General features: G+C 36.5%; 1 protein-coding gene across 1 annotated transcript in view; it reads left to right on the top strand.

Annotated features, from left to right (window-relative positions):
• Positions 1–1455: 1455 nt before the first annotated feature.
• LOC121441843 (coiled-coil domain-containing protein 178-like) overlaps positions 1456–18313 on the top strand; it is a 309575-nt gene continuing 292717 nt past the window's right edge. Inside the window, exons 1-4 of the mRNA XM_041643164.1 lie at positions 1456–1626; positions 5005–5027; positions 13318–13397; positions 15895–16095. Coding sequence (XP_041499098.1) covers positions 1456–1626; positions 5005–5027; positions 13318–13397; positions 15895–16095 — 475 coding nt within the window. The remainder of the gene's footprint in view (positions 1627–5004; positions 5028–13317; positions 13398–15894; positions 16096–18313) is intronic.

Below are 18313 nucleotides of genomic sequence, written 5' to 3' on the forward strand. Positions count from 1 at the left end.
CCATCCAGAGCCATGTTTATTGCCACAACTCTATGAAATTTAAGGTCCTTTCCAGCAAGCAAGCTGCAACATTCAAATGCTCTCCTGGTAGCTGACCTCCTGCCTCAAAGAGTCAGAGTTGACACTGGCAGGATGGCCCAGGAAACCAGCATTTTAAAGAGGCATAACCTTTTTCATCAACACTGTTTAGGTGTTTCATGGCAGGGCCTCTTAAAAGAGCTGCAAGGTTTTGCAGCTAAAGCTGAGTGAGGAAGTCTCTCTAGCAAGCAGAGCAGACCTGAGAAATTGCTGCTACCAAGAAAACATGCTTTCCTCTATTCTTTCCCAAGCTTTCTCAGGCTTTCTGTGAATGCACTTATCCACATGAGCAGGCTTCTTGGGGTATCTGTCCCACCCGGTACCCCACAGCCAGTAAGCCCCAAAGAAAATCATACAGAGGACTCCATAAGATAATAAACTGATTGGCCCATTAGCTCAGGCTACTCATTAGCTCTTTTAGCTCATATTAACCCATTATTCTTTCTATGTTAGCCACATGGTTCGGACCCTTTCTCAGCTGGGTAGGTTACATCTTGCTTCTCAGTGGTCTGGGCAGGACTCTGGAGGGAGCTTCCTGCTTCCCCAATACTCCTGTTCTCATTGCCCCGCCTCTACTTCCTGTTGGTTGACCCACCTATACTTCCTGCCTGGCCAATCGGCGTTTATTTAAAACATGATTGTAAAAACACAGACAATTTTCCCACACCACTAGATTCCAAGAGGAACATCTTCAGTGCATAGGGAGGGCCATTAGTTATATAGGAAGATGAGAGATCTCTGTGAAGGGGAAATTAAATATGTACTTTAGGGTCATTTTTAAAAGTGATTTGGGATGGATTTTAAGAATGGATAAACTCTTTTGTTCTGTCATTTTAAATTTCTTACTTAAATGTTTAGTTGACAATGCTATGAATTGCATTCACTTCTTTTGTGTATGTATGTATATGTATGCATAAACATGGGCATTCTTGAGTGTGGAGGGACAAGGTTGATACTGGGTGTCACCTTTACTCATTCTCCACTAGGTCCATGAGACTGGGTCCCTCTCTGAAGCCAGAGCTCATAGATTCCAGCCCATCTAGCTAGGTAACTTTCTTCTTCAGCTTGTCTAACTGTATTCCAGATGCTGGACTTCTAGGCAGGAGTCACACTTACCCAGTATTTACATGAGGCCTGAGGACCCAAACTCGGGACCTCATGCTGATGAGCCATCTCCCTATTTCATTTGAGCTTATCTGGTTCAATTAGTTATATTATCTACTTAACCTAAGAGGTTATGTTATTTGAATGTTTGAAGTTTGAAATTTTATTCAGTATTTTTGACATATCTGCTGAATTTGTAGAGTACCAAGGCAAATATAGCAGAATATTTTTGTACATGTGGAATGTCACAATGTGCTCTTCTATACATACTCCATGATTTCTCCCACTGTCTGCTACCGTTTAGAGGTGAACAAGGGCATCTACTTCAGCTATCCAACTCGACGACACAGCTGTGCTTTGGTAAACTTCCCTACACCATGTGTCAACAAAATGATTGCCCACATTGAGGATGTAGAATCCAAAATACAGGAGCACTTGAAACAAGTAAGTGACCTACTTAAATCTGGGGGCTTAATTATATACATATCAAGGAGTTATTGATTATTTTGAGAATTTATGCAAAACTCAGAATTATAACAGATTAATCTGCTAGTCTAGACATGTTTTGATCGTCTCACACTAGAGGGTTCAATGACCTCATTAAAAAGATTTTTCCTGTTTGTTTTTTTTATCATAAATAGTCATGATAAGTTGTCATTTCCATAAGCCAATATAACTAAAAGTCAAATATAATTCACATTTTGGGATAAAAAGTAAGCAAACCAATGAAATGATAAGTAAATTTCTAGTTTGAAAAGACAATATATTTTTTAAATGAGTTATTTTATTGCTAAATAAATATACTAGGTCTATTGATGAAGGTAAAATGTTTTTTTCTTGGTCATGTTGACCTGTCAAATTCTGCCTTAGTTATTCTAAAAGAAGTTCTATATTGAACTCTCTGCAAGTTGCGATCATTTAATTTAGAAATGACTTACTGAAGAATCAAGAAGTTCTCTTATTTCTTACTAAAATGAAATCCTGGATCACTAACACACATTGTTCAAGCACATCTTTCCTTTCTTTTTTTTCTTTATTTTGGTCCCTGGATCTGACCAATACAATGTTCTGCTCTAGAAAGCTATCTGCTTTGAGAGGTATTAGTTCAATGGTTAAGATCACAGGATTTGAAAAGACATGTTATGTGACTTTAGGTAGGGGTAAGAGATCCTAGCAGTGTGCTACATCAAGTGCCATAAGAGGAAGGATCCCAGTGCACACACATGAGCTACTACTGTGAATAATAATACTCATTATTATTTAATAATAGGTTCAATATTATTCTATGACAGCATCTCTTTTGACTAAACATCTCTCCAAATCAGAATATGCCTTAATTCAATTAAAAATCACAGAGCAGATGGGTTTTTTGGTCTGGGATAATATTTAAAGAAATAGAACAGAATATTTATGGACGGTATGGACGGTATGTGCTAACCTTTCCATATACATTCTAATTCGCAATTATCCATATTATTTAAAATGATAAAAACAGATCTGCAGATACCTTGTACACTATTATTGTAGGTACTGTTCATTGAAATCCTAATGTCAGGCACATCACATATTTTGCAGTTTTGTGTCTCTTTGATGCCTAGACTACTGTTGAATGCTCTTGTGCAGTGACACATGGTAATTTATACTTTAAAATAATTCAGCATCTTGTTCGGCCAGAAGACTATTTGTTGCCACCAATGACAGAGTACATAACCTGAAAACTTAAGATAATAAGTATTTCCCTTGGTTCATACTTTAAGACACATTTTGTAATGACAGCATAGACCAGGCAATAGGGTGACTGCTGTGGCTGGGTTTGCTTTCTTCATAGAGCTCCCATCTCCTAAAGGCTCCATCATCTGGGGATATAAACAGTCTCTCACTGATGTTTTAAGCTCAAGTCAAGACAACCTTGGAAAGAACTATCTTCAGAATGGAGGTTATGTTATGTTTCCTGTATATTTTATTTCTCCACAGAGTAGGGACCATGGCAAATGATAGAGAATACTTCCTGGATAGCTTTCCTTACAAGTAAATAAATTATCTTTATCTTCTACATTATTGTCCTAGGCTGAGTAAGCCACAGTATTATTTAATTCAGCATGAACTCTACTGAGATTAACATTGTCTCTTTGTTTAATACAGTTCATCAAGCTTCTACCATGATTTTAAACATGGCATAAAAATATTTAGGAAGCATCTAAAATATTAAGTTAACTATCCAAAGACAACAACATTATTACTATTAAAATGACAATAAAGTGATATAAAATTGTCACTATCCTTTTATTAATCACTTTCTTTGAATGATCTGTTGAACTCTTATCTGAACCTTACAAGGCAAAAGCTGTTTTTATTCTCAAATGCAGATGAAAAAAAAAATGACCTTTGAAGTTGATATTTCCTAAAATCTCACAAGCAGTACAGAGTCAGCATCTAGGATAAGATGTATCTGATAAGTGAATACATCCTCTCCACACTGTGTAGATGTTTGTTCCTGACAATCTGTCACCTAAGATAAATCATGGAAGTTGAAGTACTCCAAATTATGATTGGAAAAATTGACTTTTCTTCTATCATTTAAGATATTCTTTAACTCTGAAACTTTACATTTGCTGACTGACTATCTAGTAACTCTTTGAAACTTAGAGTTCTCTCATTCTGTTTTTACATTTTACTTGAAGCCCATGGATCTTCAAAATTTGACATAGCTTTTGTTTCCTTTCAACCACTTGCATTTGCCTGAATCCTCTTTTAAAGTATTTATGACCTGCTACATATGTTTCCACATATTTATCCTACTGTCCTTCTAGAATGACAAAATGCCAACTGAGGATCTCTTTGCTGACCCCAGTTCCACACCTGCACGTGGAATGCTGAGCAGTACCGGAAAGCATTCTGGAATTCTGTAATGCTTTATAACAATCCATTTTACAGACTTACTGCTCTTCTCTCGTGTGTGCACACATGTCTATCCCCCCCCCCTCTCTCTCTTGATAAATGTCTGCTTTATGCAAAAAAATCCATTTTACAATGATCCAAGTCAACCCCAATGGTATCTTTCAAGGTGCTCAGGTATTATTTTGATTGCCAAGGTAATCTGTGCTGGTAACTGCATCCCTACTCTCTACTCAAAGCTTCCTGTCTGCCCCTTCTCCACCCATTCATTCCAGGGAAAGTCATAGCAAAATGCCTCCAAGTGTTGTTATCCCACCCAACGACATCATTAAATGTCATAAATATCAGCTCTTGTCCCCTAGAAGACTTTCTCCTACAGCTGTGACCACAGCCTCGATGGATTCCACCATCACAATTACATCTTCTTATTACCTGGTCTTCAAAACGTCCTCATTTTCTCAAGTCACTCCTGTCCACATTTGAAATGAAGACTTTTTTGCCTTGCTTTTTTTTGTTTGTTTTGAAAAAGAGTCTAATCATGTATGTACCTCTGGCTGGTCTGGAACTTGTTGTATCAGACTGTCCTTGAAGTCACAGAGATCTGCCTATTACTATGTGTCAATTGTTTTAGAGATTAGAATTTGAATGGCTAAGACTTAGATAAACATGGATTTTAAAAAGTGTGGAAAAATCTTGTAATAATGAAAAGAACTGGGCTTGAGACACACACACACACACACACACACACACACACACACACACACAGATCTCATAAAACAGTAGAGACTATAATATGACCTATTATATGAAGTGAAGAACTGAATTTTATCAGTTAGTTAATATTTAAGTAGATTTTAAGTGAAATTCAACAACTGTTTTTTGAGGTGTTTAAATTATGATTTTTATTGAGTTCTTTTGTTTTGACAGTTTGAAGCATCTTTCGAAGAATGGTAAGAAACCACAATTGCTCCTTTGTTTTCCTCTAAAATTTTGAACTTTTGGTATTCACCAATTTTATTTCAGAAAGAAGGGAAAACTGAAAGCAGTATTTACCAAGTTAGATATTAAAACATGGGAAAGGAACTGGAGAAGTTGAAGGAGAGAGAGGAATGGATGGATGGTTGGAATAGAGTTCTCATGTGAATGTGAACATGGCCAACAATCTAGACTTCAGCAAAAAATGACATCAACCAAGGAGAAAACCATTAAAGAAGCTGCTCATCAAGCTAGATCATCAAGGCAACTACATCACCTCTTTCCATTCTCCTGAGTTAGTGGTAACCCTGAGGAGAGCATCCCATACTGGTGCTGTGAATTCCCAATGTCGGAGGAAACAAGATTTTATTTCCAAAAATTTTCATCTGAAGGTTTTCGCCTGCCAAACTAATTCTTGTAACAGTGCTCAGGGAGCTTCTGGGCAGTATATTCTTGTCACAGCTCCCAGAGGCAACAAATAATAACTAGAGAAAGCCACAGATAGATCAAAATGCCTTAGAAGAAAGCGTCTGGGAAAAGAAATGCATGTGAAAAAGAAAGCAATAACTTCCAAATGAACACAGGAAACACAGCAAATGCACTGTAAATCCATGCCACTGTTCCACACAGAATGTGAGGGTAGACAAATGGGGGGGAGGAAGAGTAGTTTATGGAAATTTTCTGAAACATCTTCAAAAATTTGGCTAGATACATAAACCTACACTTTATTAAACTCAGTGAAATTTAAATAGAATAAAATCAAAGAGATTGAAACAAACAAACATATTAGACAATTTATTTAAATCCTGGGGGGGGGGAGAAGAGACCATTAAACATCAAGGGTTAAGGGACTGTGCAGCAAGAAATCCTCAATCAGATTGACAGTCAGCTTGTCACCCAAATCTTTGGAGACCTGAAGACTTTCAAAGAAATCCCAAGCAATCCTAGGTCATCCAAGATTCCTTCAGTCTCATATAAGTGTGTTTAAATAATAAAAAAGAAGTATAGATATCCTACCGAAGATGAAATATGTATATCATTAATAGATCTATTTCCTGGGAGATATTTAAGGAGGTCTTTGGGACTGAAACAGAAGGATAGCAGATAGTTTACCCAAAGACCATATCAAGAAACTATTAGAAATAATAAAGACTACAAAGATACATGTACATTTCAGTATTATCTTGGACTCATAACTGCTTTCCTGTATTATTTAAAGGACAAATGAACAAACCTCAGAATTACAAATATTTGTTGCTGAGCACACAGTATTTAAATTTACTGTTTATGGTAATAATAAGATATTCCATCATATTTTATAGAGCTTACTGGACCAGTATTATAATGTTGAAATAGCAACAATGTTTTCATTAAAATTTGAGTTTATTAAGTTAAATGCTAAGTGTCACCTCCAAAACAATGACTAAGAAACATCCATAAAATTACATCAGAAAAGTGGAAAAAAACAACACCTCAAAAATGGTCATAACATATGAAATAAGGCAGTTATAGAGAAACAGGGGAATAAAATATTAATAATATAGAAAAATAGTTATACAGTAGAAGAAATAAACCCTTTGTTGTGAGCAGTTAATGTATATGAAAATAGATTAAACATTCTAATCAAAAGTGAAAGGGGTTGAATGAATAAAAATGCTCTATTCTGTTAATTTCTAGATCCACATAAGCTACCATAGGTGACTCAGAAGAAAATAAAAATTCTAGCTGACAGATAAATATTAAGGAGATAGTATTAGTAATCAAAATAGCTTTACCTAGAGCATAGCAATAAAATGATTCCTAATGGCGTATTACTAAACACATAGATCAGTGCCTTGTTCAACTACAATCATCTAAGCCTCAGGATTAACACAGAGGTCCGCAGTCGAGTAAGTTGCAGAAAGCCAGAGACTTTAGAACATTCAGTGCTAAGTGTAAGGTCTTCATCAAAGCCCTGTCCTCAAGACTCAAGGATCTATGGGGAGAGGAGGCAGGAAGATTGTAAGAACCAGGACAAATGGATGACCCCAAGGAAACAGTGTCTTCCAGACACAACAGGGCTGATGCATATCTGAATTCACAGAGACTGTGGAAGCAAGCATACGACTTTCACAGGTTCAGTCCAGATGGGGTTAGAACACTAAGAGGGGGGAAGTAGATATGGTGTCTACTCCCAGCCAAGAAGATACTTTCAATTGAAACCTGCTGGCAAAGTGAACAAGTTTTCTTAAGTGTGTCATTGGGCATACTAAGTACATCTCAGGGCAGACTCGATGCCCTGGAGCAGTTAGACAATACATACTTAGCTTCATAATGTTTATTTGTTTGTTTATTTTTGGGGGGGGGCTTTGTTTTCTTTGGCATTTTTGTCTTATTGGTTCTTTTTAAATTGATTTTTATTGAGCTCTACATTTTTCTCTGTTTCCCTCCCTGTCTCTCCCCTTCCTTTCATTCCTCTCCCAAGGTCCCCATGCTCCCAATTTACTCAGGAGATTGTGTCTTTTTCTACTTCCCATGTAGATTAGATCCATGTATATCTCTCTTAGGATCCTCATTGTTGTCTAGGTTCTCTGGGGTTGTAATTTGTGGGCTGGTTTTCTTTGCTTTATGTTTAAAAACCACTTATGAGTGAGTACATGTGGTAATTGTCTTTCTGGGTCTGGGTTACCTCACTCAAAATGGTGTTTTCTAGCTCCACTCATTTGCCTGCAAAATTCAAGATGTCGTTATTTTCTTCTATTGTGTAGTACTTCATCGTGTAAATGTACCACATTTTCCTTATCATTTTTCAGTCGAGGGACATTAAGTTTTTTACAGGTTCTGGCTATGGTAAACAATGCTGAAATGAACATATTTGAGCAAGTGTCCTCGTGGCACGATTCAGCATCCTTTGGGATATATACCCAAAAGTGGTATTACTGAGTCTTGAGGAGGGTTCTTTTCTAATTTTCTGAGAATCACCACACTGACATCCAAAGGGGCTGTACCAGCTTGCATTCCCACCAGCAATGCAAAAGTGTTCCCTTTTCCCCACAACCTCTCCGGCATAAGTTATGATCAGTGTTTTTGATCTTGGCCATTCTTACAGGTGTAAGATGGAATCTCAGAGTTGTTTTGGTTTGCATTTCTCTGATGACTAAGGATGTTGAGCATTTCCTTAAGTGTCTTTCAGCCATTTTAGATTTCTCTGTTGAGAGTTCTCTGTTTAGGTCAGTACTTCATATTTTAAATTGGATTATGTGTTCTTTTGATGACCAATTTCGTGAGTTCATTGTATATTTTGGAGATCAGACCTCTGTCTGATGTGGGGTTAGTGAAGATCTTTTTTCCATTCTGTAGACTGTCATTTTAATCTATCACCATGCACAAAACTCAAGTCCAAATGAATCGAAGACCACAACATCAAGCCAGGCACACTGAACCTCATAGAGAGAAATGAATGCATTGACACAGGAGACCACTTCCTAAATGTAACCCCATTAGCACAGACGCTGAGAGAAACAATTGATAAATGGGACCTCCTGAAACTGAAAAGCTTCTGTAAAGCAAAGGACACGGTCAACAAGACAAAACCACGGTCTTTTCAATTTGTGTGTGTGCATGTGTTTGTTTACGCACACACATGCCCATACATGCATTAAAGGATGTGGAGAGAGGATCTGGGAGGAGTTCGGAGAAGGGAACAACATGATCATAAAACATTGTATAAAAATGTTTAATTAGAATAAAAAACCTTTTATTCAGGTAGAGTTGTCATGTTCTTTAACCCAAACACTAGGGAAGCAGAGGCTAGATGACAGTCAGTTGGTACCAAGCTTAAGCTATATATTAAGACCCTCCTTCAAAATAATAAACAAAACAAACAAATAAGTAAATAAACCAAAAAAGCCCAAGCAAGCCAAAACACTCATCATAACAAGAAGAACAAATTCTATTAAATATTGAAGTGAGACTTTCTATCATCCTTTCTCAAGTTTCTTAAAACAAAACAAAAAACAGAGAGCTGGAAACACTTCTCCACTTACTCAATACCACTTTTGGCATGGTGCCAAAAGCAAATAAAGACATTGACAGAAACTTGCAGGTTCATATCTGAATTCTCTCGTTGAATCTGCAATGAAGTGCCATCAATGACTGATTCCAGCATCCTATTTATAGAGTTACACATGATGACCAAGTTGAATTTTTCCTGAGAATAGTAATGATAATTTGGTACACAAAAGTGGATCCATCTAGTATTCCACATAAATTAAATAGGGAGAAAAACCTGCTTGAAACTAAAGAGAAAATGATGTGAACGAAACAATGCTTCTCATAACAAAAGCACCTTAAATAACTAGAATTCTAAAAGCAGTACCTAAACAATAGAAGACATTTCTGGAAAGCATTGGTGCACACAAACTGATAGCAATGGAGAACTTCTGCCTAAATTTATTTTTATTTCTATTTTTTTTTCTTCTGCCTAAATTCTGAGAGAAGTCAAAAACATCAGTTCTTTTCTGTTCCACACTTCTTTCTTTGTACACTGCTGGTGTTGATGACAGATGATACAGACAGTTAAAATCAGCTTGTCAGTTCCTGAAGATGTAAAATCCTGAACGATCCCTAGGGCCAGACAACTTTCACGCTAAAATATATATCCCCAAAGCATTTGAAACAGGTATTCAAGTGAAAACTTAAATACAAATGTTCAAAGCACCAGGCTTCATAAGAAATAAAAGGTGGGAAAATCTATGAGTGAATTAAAAGAGTGTGGTTTTTCTACTCAATGAAATGTTTTTATACCATAGATAGAAATTGGGAGGCTGGGTGCAGAAGACAGTTTGGGAAGAGGAACATGGGATGTACTCACTCATATTTGGTTTCTAGCCATAAATAAAGGACATTGAGCCTATAATTCATGTTCCTAGAGAAGCTAAATAAGGTGAATCCAAAGACAAACACATAGGCATCCTCAGGAATATTAACCTTCATCAGGCGATGAAAGGAGACAGAGACAGAGACCCACACGGGAGCACCGGACAGAAATCTCAAGGTCCAAATCAGGAGCAGAAGGAGACGGAGCACGAGCAAGGAACTCAGGACCACGAGGGGTGCACCCACACACTAAGACAATGGGGATGTTCTATTGGGATCTCACCAAGGCCAGCTGGCCTAGGTCTGAAAAAGCATGGGATAAATCCGGACTAGCTGAACATAGCGGACAATGAGGAATACTGAGAATTCAAGAACAATTGCAGTGGGTTTTTGATCCTACTGCACGTACTGGCTTTGTGGGAGCCTAGGCAGTTTGAATGCTCACCTTACGAGACCTGGATAGAGGTGGGCAGTCCTTGGGCTTCCCACAGGTCAGGGAACCCTGATTGCTCTTCGAGCAGATGAGGGGGGGGGACTTGATCGGGGGAGGGGGAGGGAAATGGGAAGCGGTTGTGGGGACGAGGCAGAAATCCTTAATAAATAAATAAATAAAAAAAAAGACAGTTTGGGGGCAAGGCGGAGGGCTAAGGAGAAACCTGGTGCCAGGGAAACTCCCAGAAATCCACAAGGAAAACCCCAGCTAAGACCATCTCTGGTAATAGTGGAGAGGGTGCCTGAAATGTCTGTCTCCTATAATCAGAATGGTGACTTCCCTAATTGTCATCACAGAGCCTTTATCCAGTAACTGATAAAAGCAGATGCAGAGATCCACAGCCAAGCACTGGGTCAAACTCTGGGAGTCTTCCTGAATAAAGGGAAGAGGGATCATAGGGGACCTGGGTCGTCAAGGTCATGATGGAGGAACCCATAGAGACAGCTGACCTGAGCTCTTGGGAACACATGGACTCTGGACCAACAGTTAGACAGCCTGCATGGGACCATCCCAGGTCTGCTGCATATGTGCGAGAGTTGTGTAGCTTGGTCTGCTTGTAACGCTCCTAGCGGTGAGATCAGGACCTGTCCCTGGCACTAAGCTGACTTTTGGAAACTTGTTCCCTATGCTAGATTACCTAGCCTAGTCTTTATACAGGTGGAAGAACTCAGCCCTACCTCAACTTGAAGTGCCAAGCTATGTTCAAGCCCATGGGAGGACTGCCTCTTTCTGAATGGAGACAGAGTGGGTGGATGGGGAAGGAGTAGATGGGACTCAGGGGGAGAAGAAGGACAGGAGACTGTGGTTAGTATATAAAATAAAGGGAAAAAATGTTGATTAAAAAATATATATACATATACACACACACATACATATATATAATTACCAAACAAAAAAATTAAAGTATTACTATTACTAGAATTTTTTTAAAAAATGAAGTTCTTATAATAATAATACAATATGGACAGATAGCACATGTGTTCATCTATTCATCTATACTTATATATATTACATACAAGTTTTATAAACACACACATATATATTATATATATATATACATATATATATTAAGGGCAGGGTCCTTATGTGGGCCTTATATGGAATATTCATTATAGCTACATCCATACAGACAGAAAGCAGATTGGTCATTAATAAAGACCAGTAGGAGGGAGAGATGAGACTGCTTAATAACATTGTCAATTTTTAAAATTTGATTTTAAAAGTACTATAGAAAAATTAATTAGTATTAGAACAAAATCCAAAAAATAATACACAATACTACAACTAGCCTTGTATGGTGGTGCATGCCTCTAATCCTATCAGAGACAGAGGCAGGAAAATCACTGTGTGCTTGAGGCAAGTCTGATCGTCATAAAGAGTTCCATGATAACCAGTCCTATATAGAGGGAACCAAAAACAAACAGAAAAAAACAACAAAGCCCTCAAAACTATAGTTAATAGTGTATGATAACTTGTCATAATATTCAGGGAAGATTGCAAGCCAAAGAGAAAAGCATTATTTAATCCTTGATTTGGAGAATATTATTTTATTATTTTAAAAATAAAAAAATTATGATTTTCAGTAAAAAAAAATGGAATAAAAGCGAAAGCAAAAAGTAAGTAATGTATCTCATGAAAAAACAAACTTTTAAAAATATCTTTAAAAATAATAACATGAGCCGGGCGGTGGTGGCGCACGCCTTTAATCCCAGCACTTGGGAGGCAGAGGCAGGCAGATCTCTGAGTTTGAAACCAGCCTGGTCTACAAGAGCTAGTTCCAGGACAGGCTCCAAAAAAAACCACAGAGAAACCCTGTCTGGAAAACAAACAAACAAACAAAAAAAAAATAACATGAAATAGTGAAAATATTAATGATATTAAAATAATGGAAAATTTTATGCAACAAAGTGAGATATAAAATTTGATGGTGAATTTTATGAAATATGAAATATTACTGCTATATGATATTGCATGTGGTCTCCAAGCTTGAGCTATTTTATGAGCTTTAAAGGTGTTTGGTATGCGTGGAGATTTTGTTAATTATAATGAATCTTTAATAAAATTAAATTATTTAGATGAGCTTAAAAAACAGCTTTTTTTCCATTGATGCTTGATTCATGTTAAAATTTTGATCAGTGAAAATATAAAATTTTTAAAAGGTGTGAAGACTCGGTTTAGAATTAGAGTAGGGAAATCCTGAACGTCAGAAATAAGGTATTAGCCAAACTATGCAGCCCCAGTAAGAAGAGCGCCTTAGAAAGAATAGCATTTTTCTGGACACTTTTCTAAAATTTTGCTACTTTTATTTCTGAAATTGTTACCTTTACTCTTTGTGGTTTATATTGGCTTCTAAGAACTCACTAATCTGAAAAGAAAGTACGTATCATCTCATCCTATTGATCTTTGATCAAAATTCTCTTGGAACCAGAGAGCAGGCTCAAGGGTTTACAGGGCACACTGCTCTTGTACAGGACCCTAGCTCAGTTCTCAGGGCCTACCACAGACACGTCACAACCACTGAACTCCACCACCAGGGGTTTTAATCTACTCTTCTGGTAGGCAAGCTGCCACACATGTGTAACGAATATAAACATGCATGCACACACACACACATGCCACATTTAAATCAAGCCACATCTCAAAAATTCTAAAAATACAAATTTCTAAATAAAAATACTGTTTTAATGTCCTCTCAAGAAAGCCCAAGGTATCTGTAATTGTTAAAACTTTCTGTTAATTTAAGTATAAACACTACTGGATAATAAAATGTCTTATATCATTCTACTATTTAGTAGGATTGCCATGTAAATGACATTTAACATTCCACAAAAATGTTTTAGCAAATTTTATTTAATAACTTTTAATGTATGTGTTTTTTACAAACTGATACTGTCTTCCTCGTTACGTATGTGTAGGACTTCTACCACTAAAGATGTTAAAGATGATTCGGGTGTCACTGTCCCAGAGAAAGATGTCCGCCCAAAAAAAGCAAGGGGTAAGTTTGCTTTTCATACTTAAAGATATATAAATGTTTTTGGTCATTGACCTTTTATTTAATAGAGTTTTAAGATGCACAATTATTATTTTTTGAGTTTGTGGGATACCGTATAAAGAAAAAGCCTATTTAATCATTTAATCACGAAACATGCCCTCAGCTAGCATTTATTACTAATGAATTCTATACCCAACACTGGCCTGAGTTTTGGGTGTGTAGTGATACTTGTGGACAGCTCAAGGAACCAGTTAAAGTTGAGAAACGTTGATAAAACTTTCAGCAGTGATCAAGATAGTGTCTGTCTATTTCTCCAGTGGGGCAGCTATGATCCTACTGACCAGTTGGGATGTGTCCAATAAGACTGAGACACTTAATTCCTAAGTTTCCTTTTAACTTACATTGAAATATAAATAGCTGTGGTACAGTGGCTTTCATATGATCAGAATTTACCACAATCTAATACAAAAGTTGAAAATTTTAAATATTGGCTTAAAGTTATTATGAATATTATTTCAACATATATGAATATATGCTTAAGATTATATTAAGTTTCTCACCTTTACCTGTCACAAAAATTTACAAATGTCTTCACTGGAGCAAAACTGATGAACTCAGCACATTTCATTAAAAGAACAAATGTTTTGGTTTTTTCAAACCATCGTTCGTTCTGCGGCTCTATTTTGACCAATTTTTAGTTATTTATTTCTGTATTAATGTCTATAGAGACGAAGAAAGCTTCAGTGTTTATATTTCATGAATGTGGGGAAAAAAGACCAACTCATTAGTGGCCACAGTTACTGTAAATGTACCTCGCATAACAGTCATCAGAAGCGTGTACATGTGAGACTAAGCCACACAGTGATGCCAGGAGGGTAGTGGCTGTCGGAAAGTCTTTGTGTTAAAAGGCGCAAGTCTCTGTTTACATATACTAAGTGAGTTGATCTGGGAATACAATTAGGTTTGTGTGAAACTGGATCAAAGGCACTGCAAATTATTTACTTATTTAATATTGATTTGCAATCTGTTAAAGAGAGTAAAAGGTAATTTGTAAAGTCAGAATGAATAATTTTGGTAAAACACATGTAACTTTAGTAAACTAAAGTGCTGCAGTTATCATCAGTGACAGGTGTATCTTTGTGCATTGTATACTAAAGACTTAGGGAGATTTTGATCATGGAGAGAGTTACAAATTATCAATGTCCCATGAATGTTTTCTTTAAAAATTCATTTAATAACGTACCCAGGATAAAAGTAAACAAGAGTTTCAAAGAGAACAGATAAAGCTGCACACCAGAGAAAGTTAGTTTTTTTCCATTAAAATTAATTCTTTTTAGGATACATGTCAATGTCTTTGACAAGTTCTCTAGAATAGGAGAGATGATACAGCAGCCCAGATTATTTTCAGAACCATTATGTGGCCATTTCTAGAACTGACATCTAGCAGAAAAAAAAAATCATTGTCTTTATTTTCCAAAGAGAAAAAGGATTTCTCCATCACTTTCTTCTTTGATGCCATCACAGTGGCTTACCTCCTGCCTCCATTCCACGGTGTCCTTTCCTCTCTTGGCGCTGTGCTTATGTATTCTTGTCATGTCACATGCTGGGGAAAGTCAGCTATTATAGCTACAAATGCCAGCAAAATAGGAATCTCATCTATCTTCCTTAACTTGTTCTTTCTAGAGAAAAGTATATTATTGTGGTCAGATAAAACAAGCTTTGTACACAATTTGTTCAGAAAAAGATGAATGAATGCCTCTGGAAATATTTTGTTAACAAGAAGCCATGTTATTCCAGAGTTGTGAACCAAGGATCACTAGCATCTTCTCTCATTAGCAGAGTGAATTAAGGAATTCATTAATAGAATTTGAAAATTTTTGATGAATTCTTGTCAAGGGTAGGTGTAGAAGTTATTATTTGATGAAGCTGAAGGCTGTCAATGCCGTCTTTTCCAGGAACCAAGTAATCTTTGTGTTGATTTAATTGCTCATTGTGATTTGTGTGCAGGAAGACTAAGAGAAAATACAGACACAATTTTAAAATGGAAGAGCTCCTCTTGTGGTTTTTCCTTCTGATACAGAGATTCTCTTGAAGATACTGGTTGAGCCTTTCCACTTAATTTATTTATAAGTGTTCACAGAAAAATCTGTCTCCCAAAGAATATGGCATCAACTTTGTATTATTCCCATGTTTCGGTTACATATTTTTAAGTCCCCCTTGTTTGCTTTCAAGGCAAATCTCTTGTTATGTAGCTCAGACTGTCTCCTGAACCTGCAGGAATCTTGCAATATCAGCCTCTTGTGTGCTGATATTACAGGCCTGTGCCATCACGCCTGGCTCTGCTTGGCATTACAAATGGTCTTTTAAAGATGAATGAACTTTTCTAAAGTTCTTCTCTTACAGACATAAATATCTGGAAGGATACTTCAAGTGAGACTGGTATTCTGTCACATGGCCTATGGGCTGATTGATTAACATGAATTTGTATTCCTATTTTAAGATAGGAAGTGTCCAGAGCTGAAAAAGAAAATGGAGGCATTGTTATCGGAGGCCATTCACCTCATTAAAAGTCTGGAAACAGACAGGGCAGAAGCAGAACAAGCTTTAAAACAACAGAAATCAAGAAAGAAAAGGATTAGCATGAAAATTGACTGTTGGTCCATTTGGAAGCTCCAAGAACTCCCAACGGCTGTGCAGAAAGGTAACAAAAGGGTTTTGACTCTATCGTCAGTATTAAGGGAGCAGACAGGGTGACCCATTGATCTATATAAACAATTTACCATTACGTGTTGCTTATAAACTAGGACTGTTTGAAATGCAATATTAAAGATTTAGTGAGTCCAGAGACACAAATGAGTGCTGTGCTGTGCCATGACTGTGGGCTTTTAAGTTTGTTGAAACACCATTCATTAACACACCTTGGAGATAGGTCAATATTTGTTTTTTTTTTTTTACTTAACATTATGGTAGTGTTTGTTATTAAAATTCAATTATTAAAGCTGACTGACCAATTGATATCATTAGCAATGTTTTGCAATATAGGAAAATTCAGATTTCGTAAAGACATGTTGGGAATGACACACACTTACATTTGAGAACTTAGAAATGAATTCAGTTTGAAAGGAGCTCCTAGCAAGAAGGCAACCTTAACATGTTTGCAAGTGTAACTTGGGTAATAACTGCTTAAGAAAATATTGTCCACCTAGGTGGTGGTGGCACATGCCTTTAATCCCAACACTCAGGAGGCAGAGTCAGGTGGATCTCTGTGACTTCAAGGTTAGCCTGGTCTACAAGAGCTAGTTCCAGGACAAGCACCAATGATACACAGAGAAACACTGCCTCACAAAACCAAAAAAAGAAAAAGAAAGAAAGAGAGAGGGAGGGAGGGAGGAAGGGAGGGAGGGAGGAAGGAACAAAGAAAGAAAGAAACAAACAAACAAGATGCTGTTCTTTAGAGCACACACAGAGAGAGGTAGGGTGGAATATCACAACCTAAAGATTCTGCCTGCTGTTTTTACCTTCTTCAAACCCCATGTCATCAAAAACTTCCTCACCAGAGGTTTATCAGACACTGGAAACATTTTATTGCATCCTGAGGTAAGTTTTTGAGTTGAGGAGTCTTTGATTGAAAGTAATTTTTAAAAAATAATATACTCATACAATCTATCACTTGAATAGGAAATTCTTAAGAATTTGTCATTTGTCATTGTTCTGGGATAAAAGACATGGACTTAAAGTATATGTCATGGTGAACAAATGAATAACCTTGGATCATAATACCAAATCTTATAAAATTATCACCTTCAAAGTAGATAAATGCATACAAAAAAAGTTGCAAGAAAATATTATAATCTAAATAGTCCTTTGTGTGATTCTTTCTTTGATGGAACTTATAATATTAATGTCCTACTAATGGATTACTGTGCTGATAATGAATGACATATAAGTATGATGAGACAATGACAGGGTCAGAATAGGTGCCTTGGAATCCTTGTATTCTCATTTCGGATCATCTGCAGTTTTCCTAATTGCCATTTCTCATTAGCAAGGTAGAAAAAGTAGTGTTGAGAGCTGATATATTGAATGTTACTCTGATTAGCTTAAAAGTCATTTATAAGATAGTTTAAATACTATAGTTTTGAGCCCTTTTGGAATTATCTTTAGGGAGTTATAGAAATAAAAAGAATATAAGTGTGTATACATTCTGGAAACTAATAATTGTAATAAATTCTTGTGATGGGTAACAACGTGATTTGGACTAAACTTTAATCAATACTATTGAAGGTCTACTTAAAATTAAATTAAAGTATGTATTTACTTGTTTCCTTTTATTTAAGAAGTCATGCATTATTTATGCTTACAGTGTAATTTAAACTTGTTGCTATATACGTCTTAAGGCATTTCTATGTGAAAAATGTTTCCACAAATCAATTGACTTTATATGAATGTAAATAAGGCATAATCCTTAAATGTTACTAATCTGTTTATAAAACATAGTTATGTATTTTCTGGTTTGATTCATATATTATCTTGTATAATAAATTTTAAAAACCTTCTAATCTTTTTAACAGTTGTAAGTAGGATGTTTGTCAGCACAAACATTTTACAAAATTAGGAAACCCATCTGTTGTTTTCCCAGATCTCTTCTAGGTTCTCCTCTAGTCTACCCTCCTGTTCCCTACAGCACATGGGCTGTCTAGTCTCCCTGAAGGCTAATTTTCAATGGCTGTTCTAAAGATATTTCTATGGTCTGGCTTTCCTTTTGGTCAGCCAATAAGAATCCATACAGGATATCATGAAGAGGTCATTCAAGAGAATGGAGCAAGACTATTGGTAGCTCTGGTCCCTTCCTTTCTGTCAGGTCATAAATCAGTTTCAACACCTCCCAGAAAAATCCAACTCCTTTTACCTGGTATCTA

Source organism: Microtus oregoni, unplaced genomic scaffold, assembly GCF_018167655.1.
Source record: "Microtus oregoni isolate MIOR12 unplaced genomic scaffold, Mior012 000082F_ref0000272, whole genome shotgun sequence".
In the NCBI taxonomy this organism is placed as follows: domain Eukaryota; kingdom Metazoa; phylum Chordata; class Mammalia; order Rodentia; family Cricetidae; genus Microtus; species Microtus oregoni.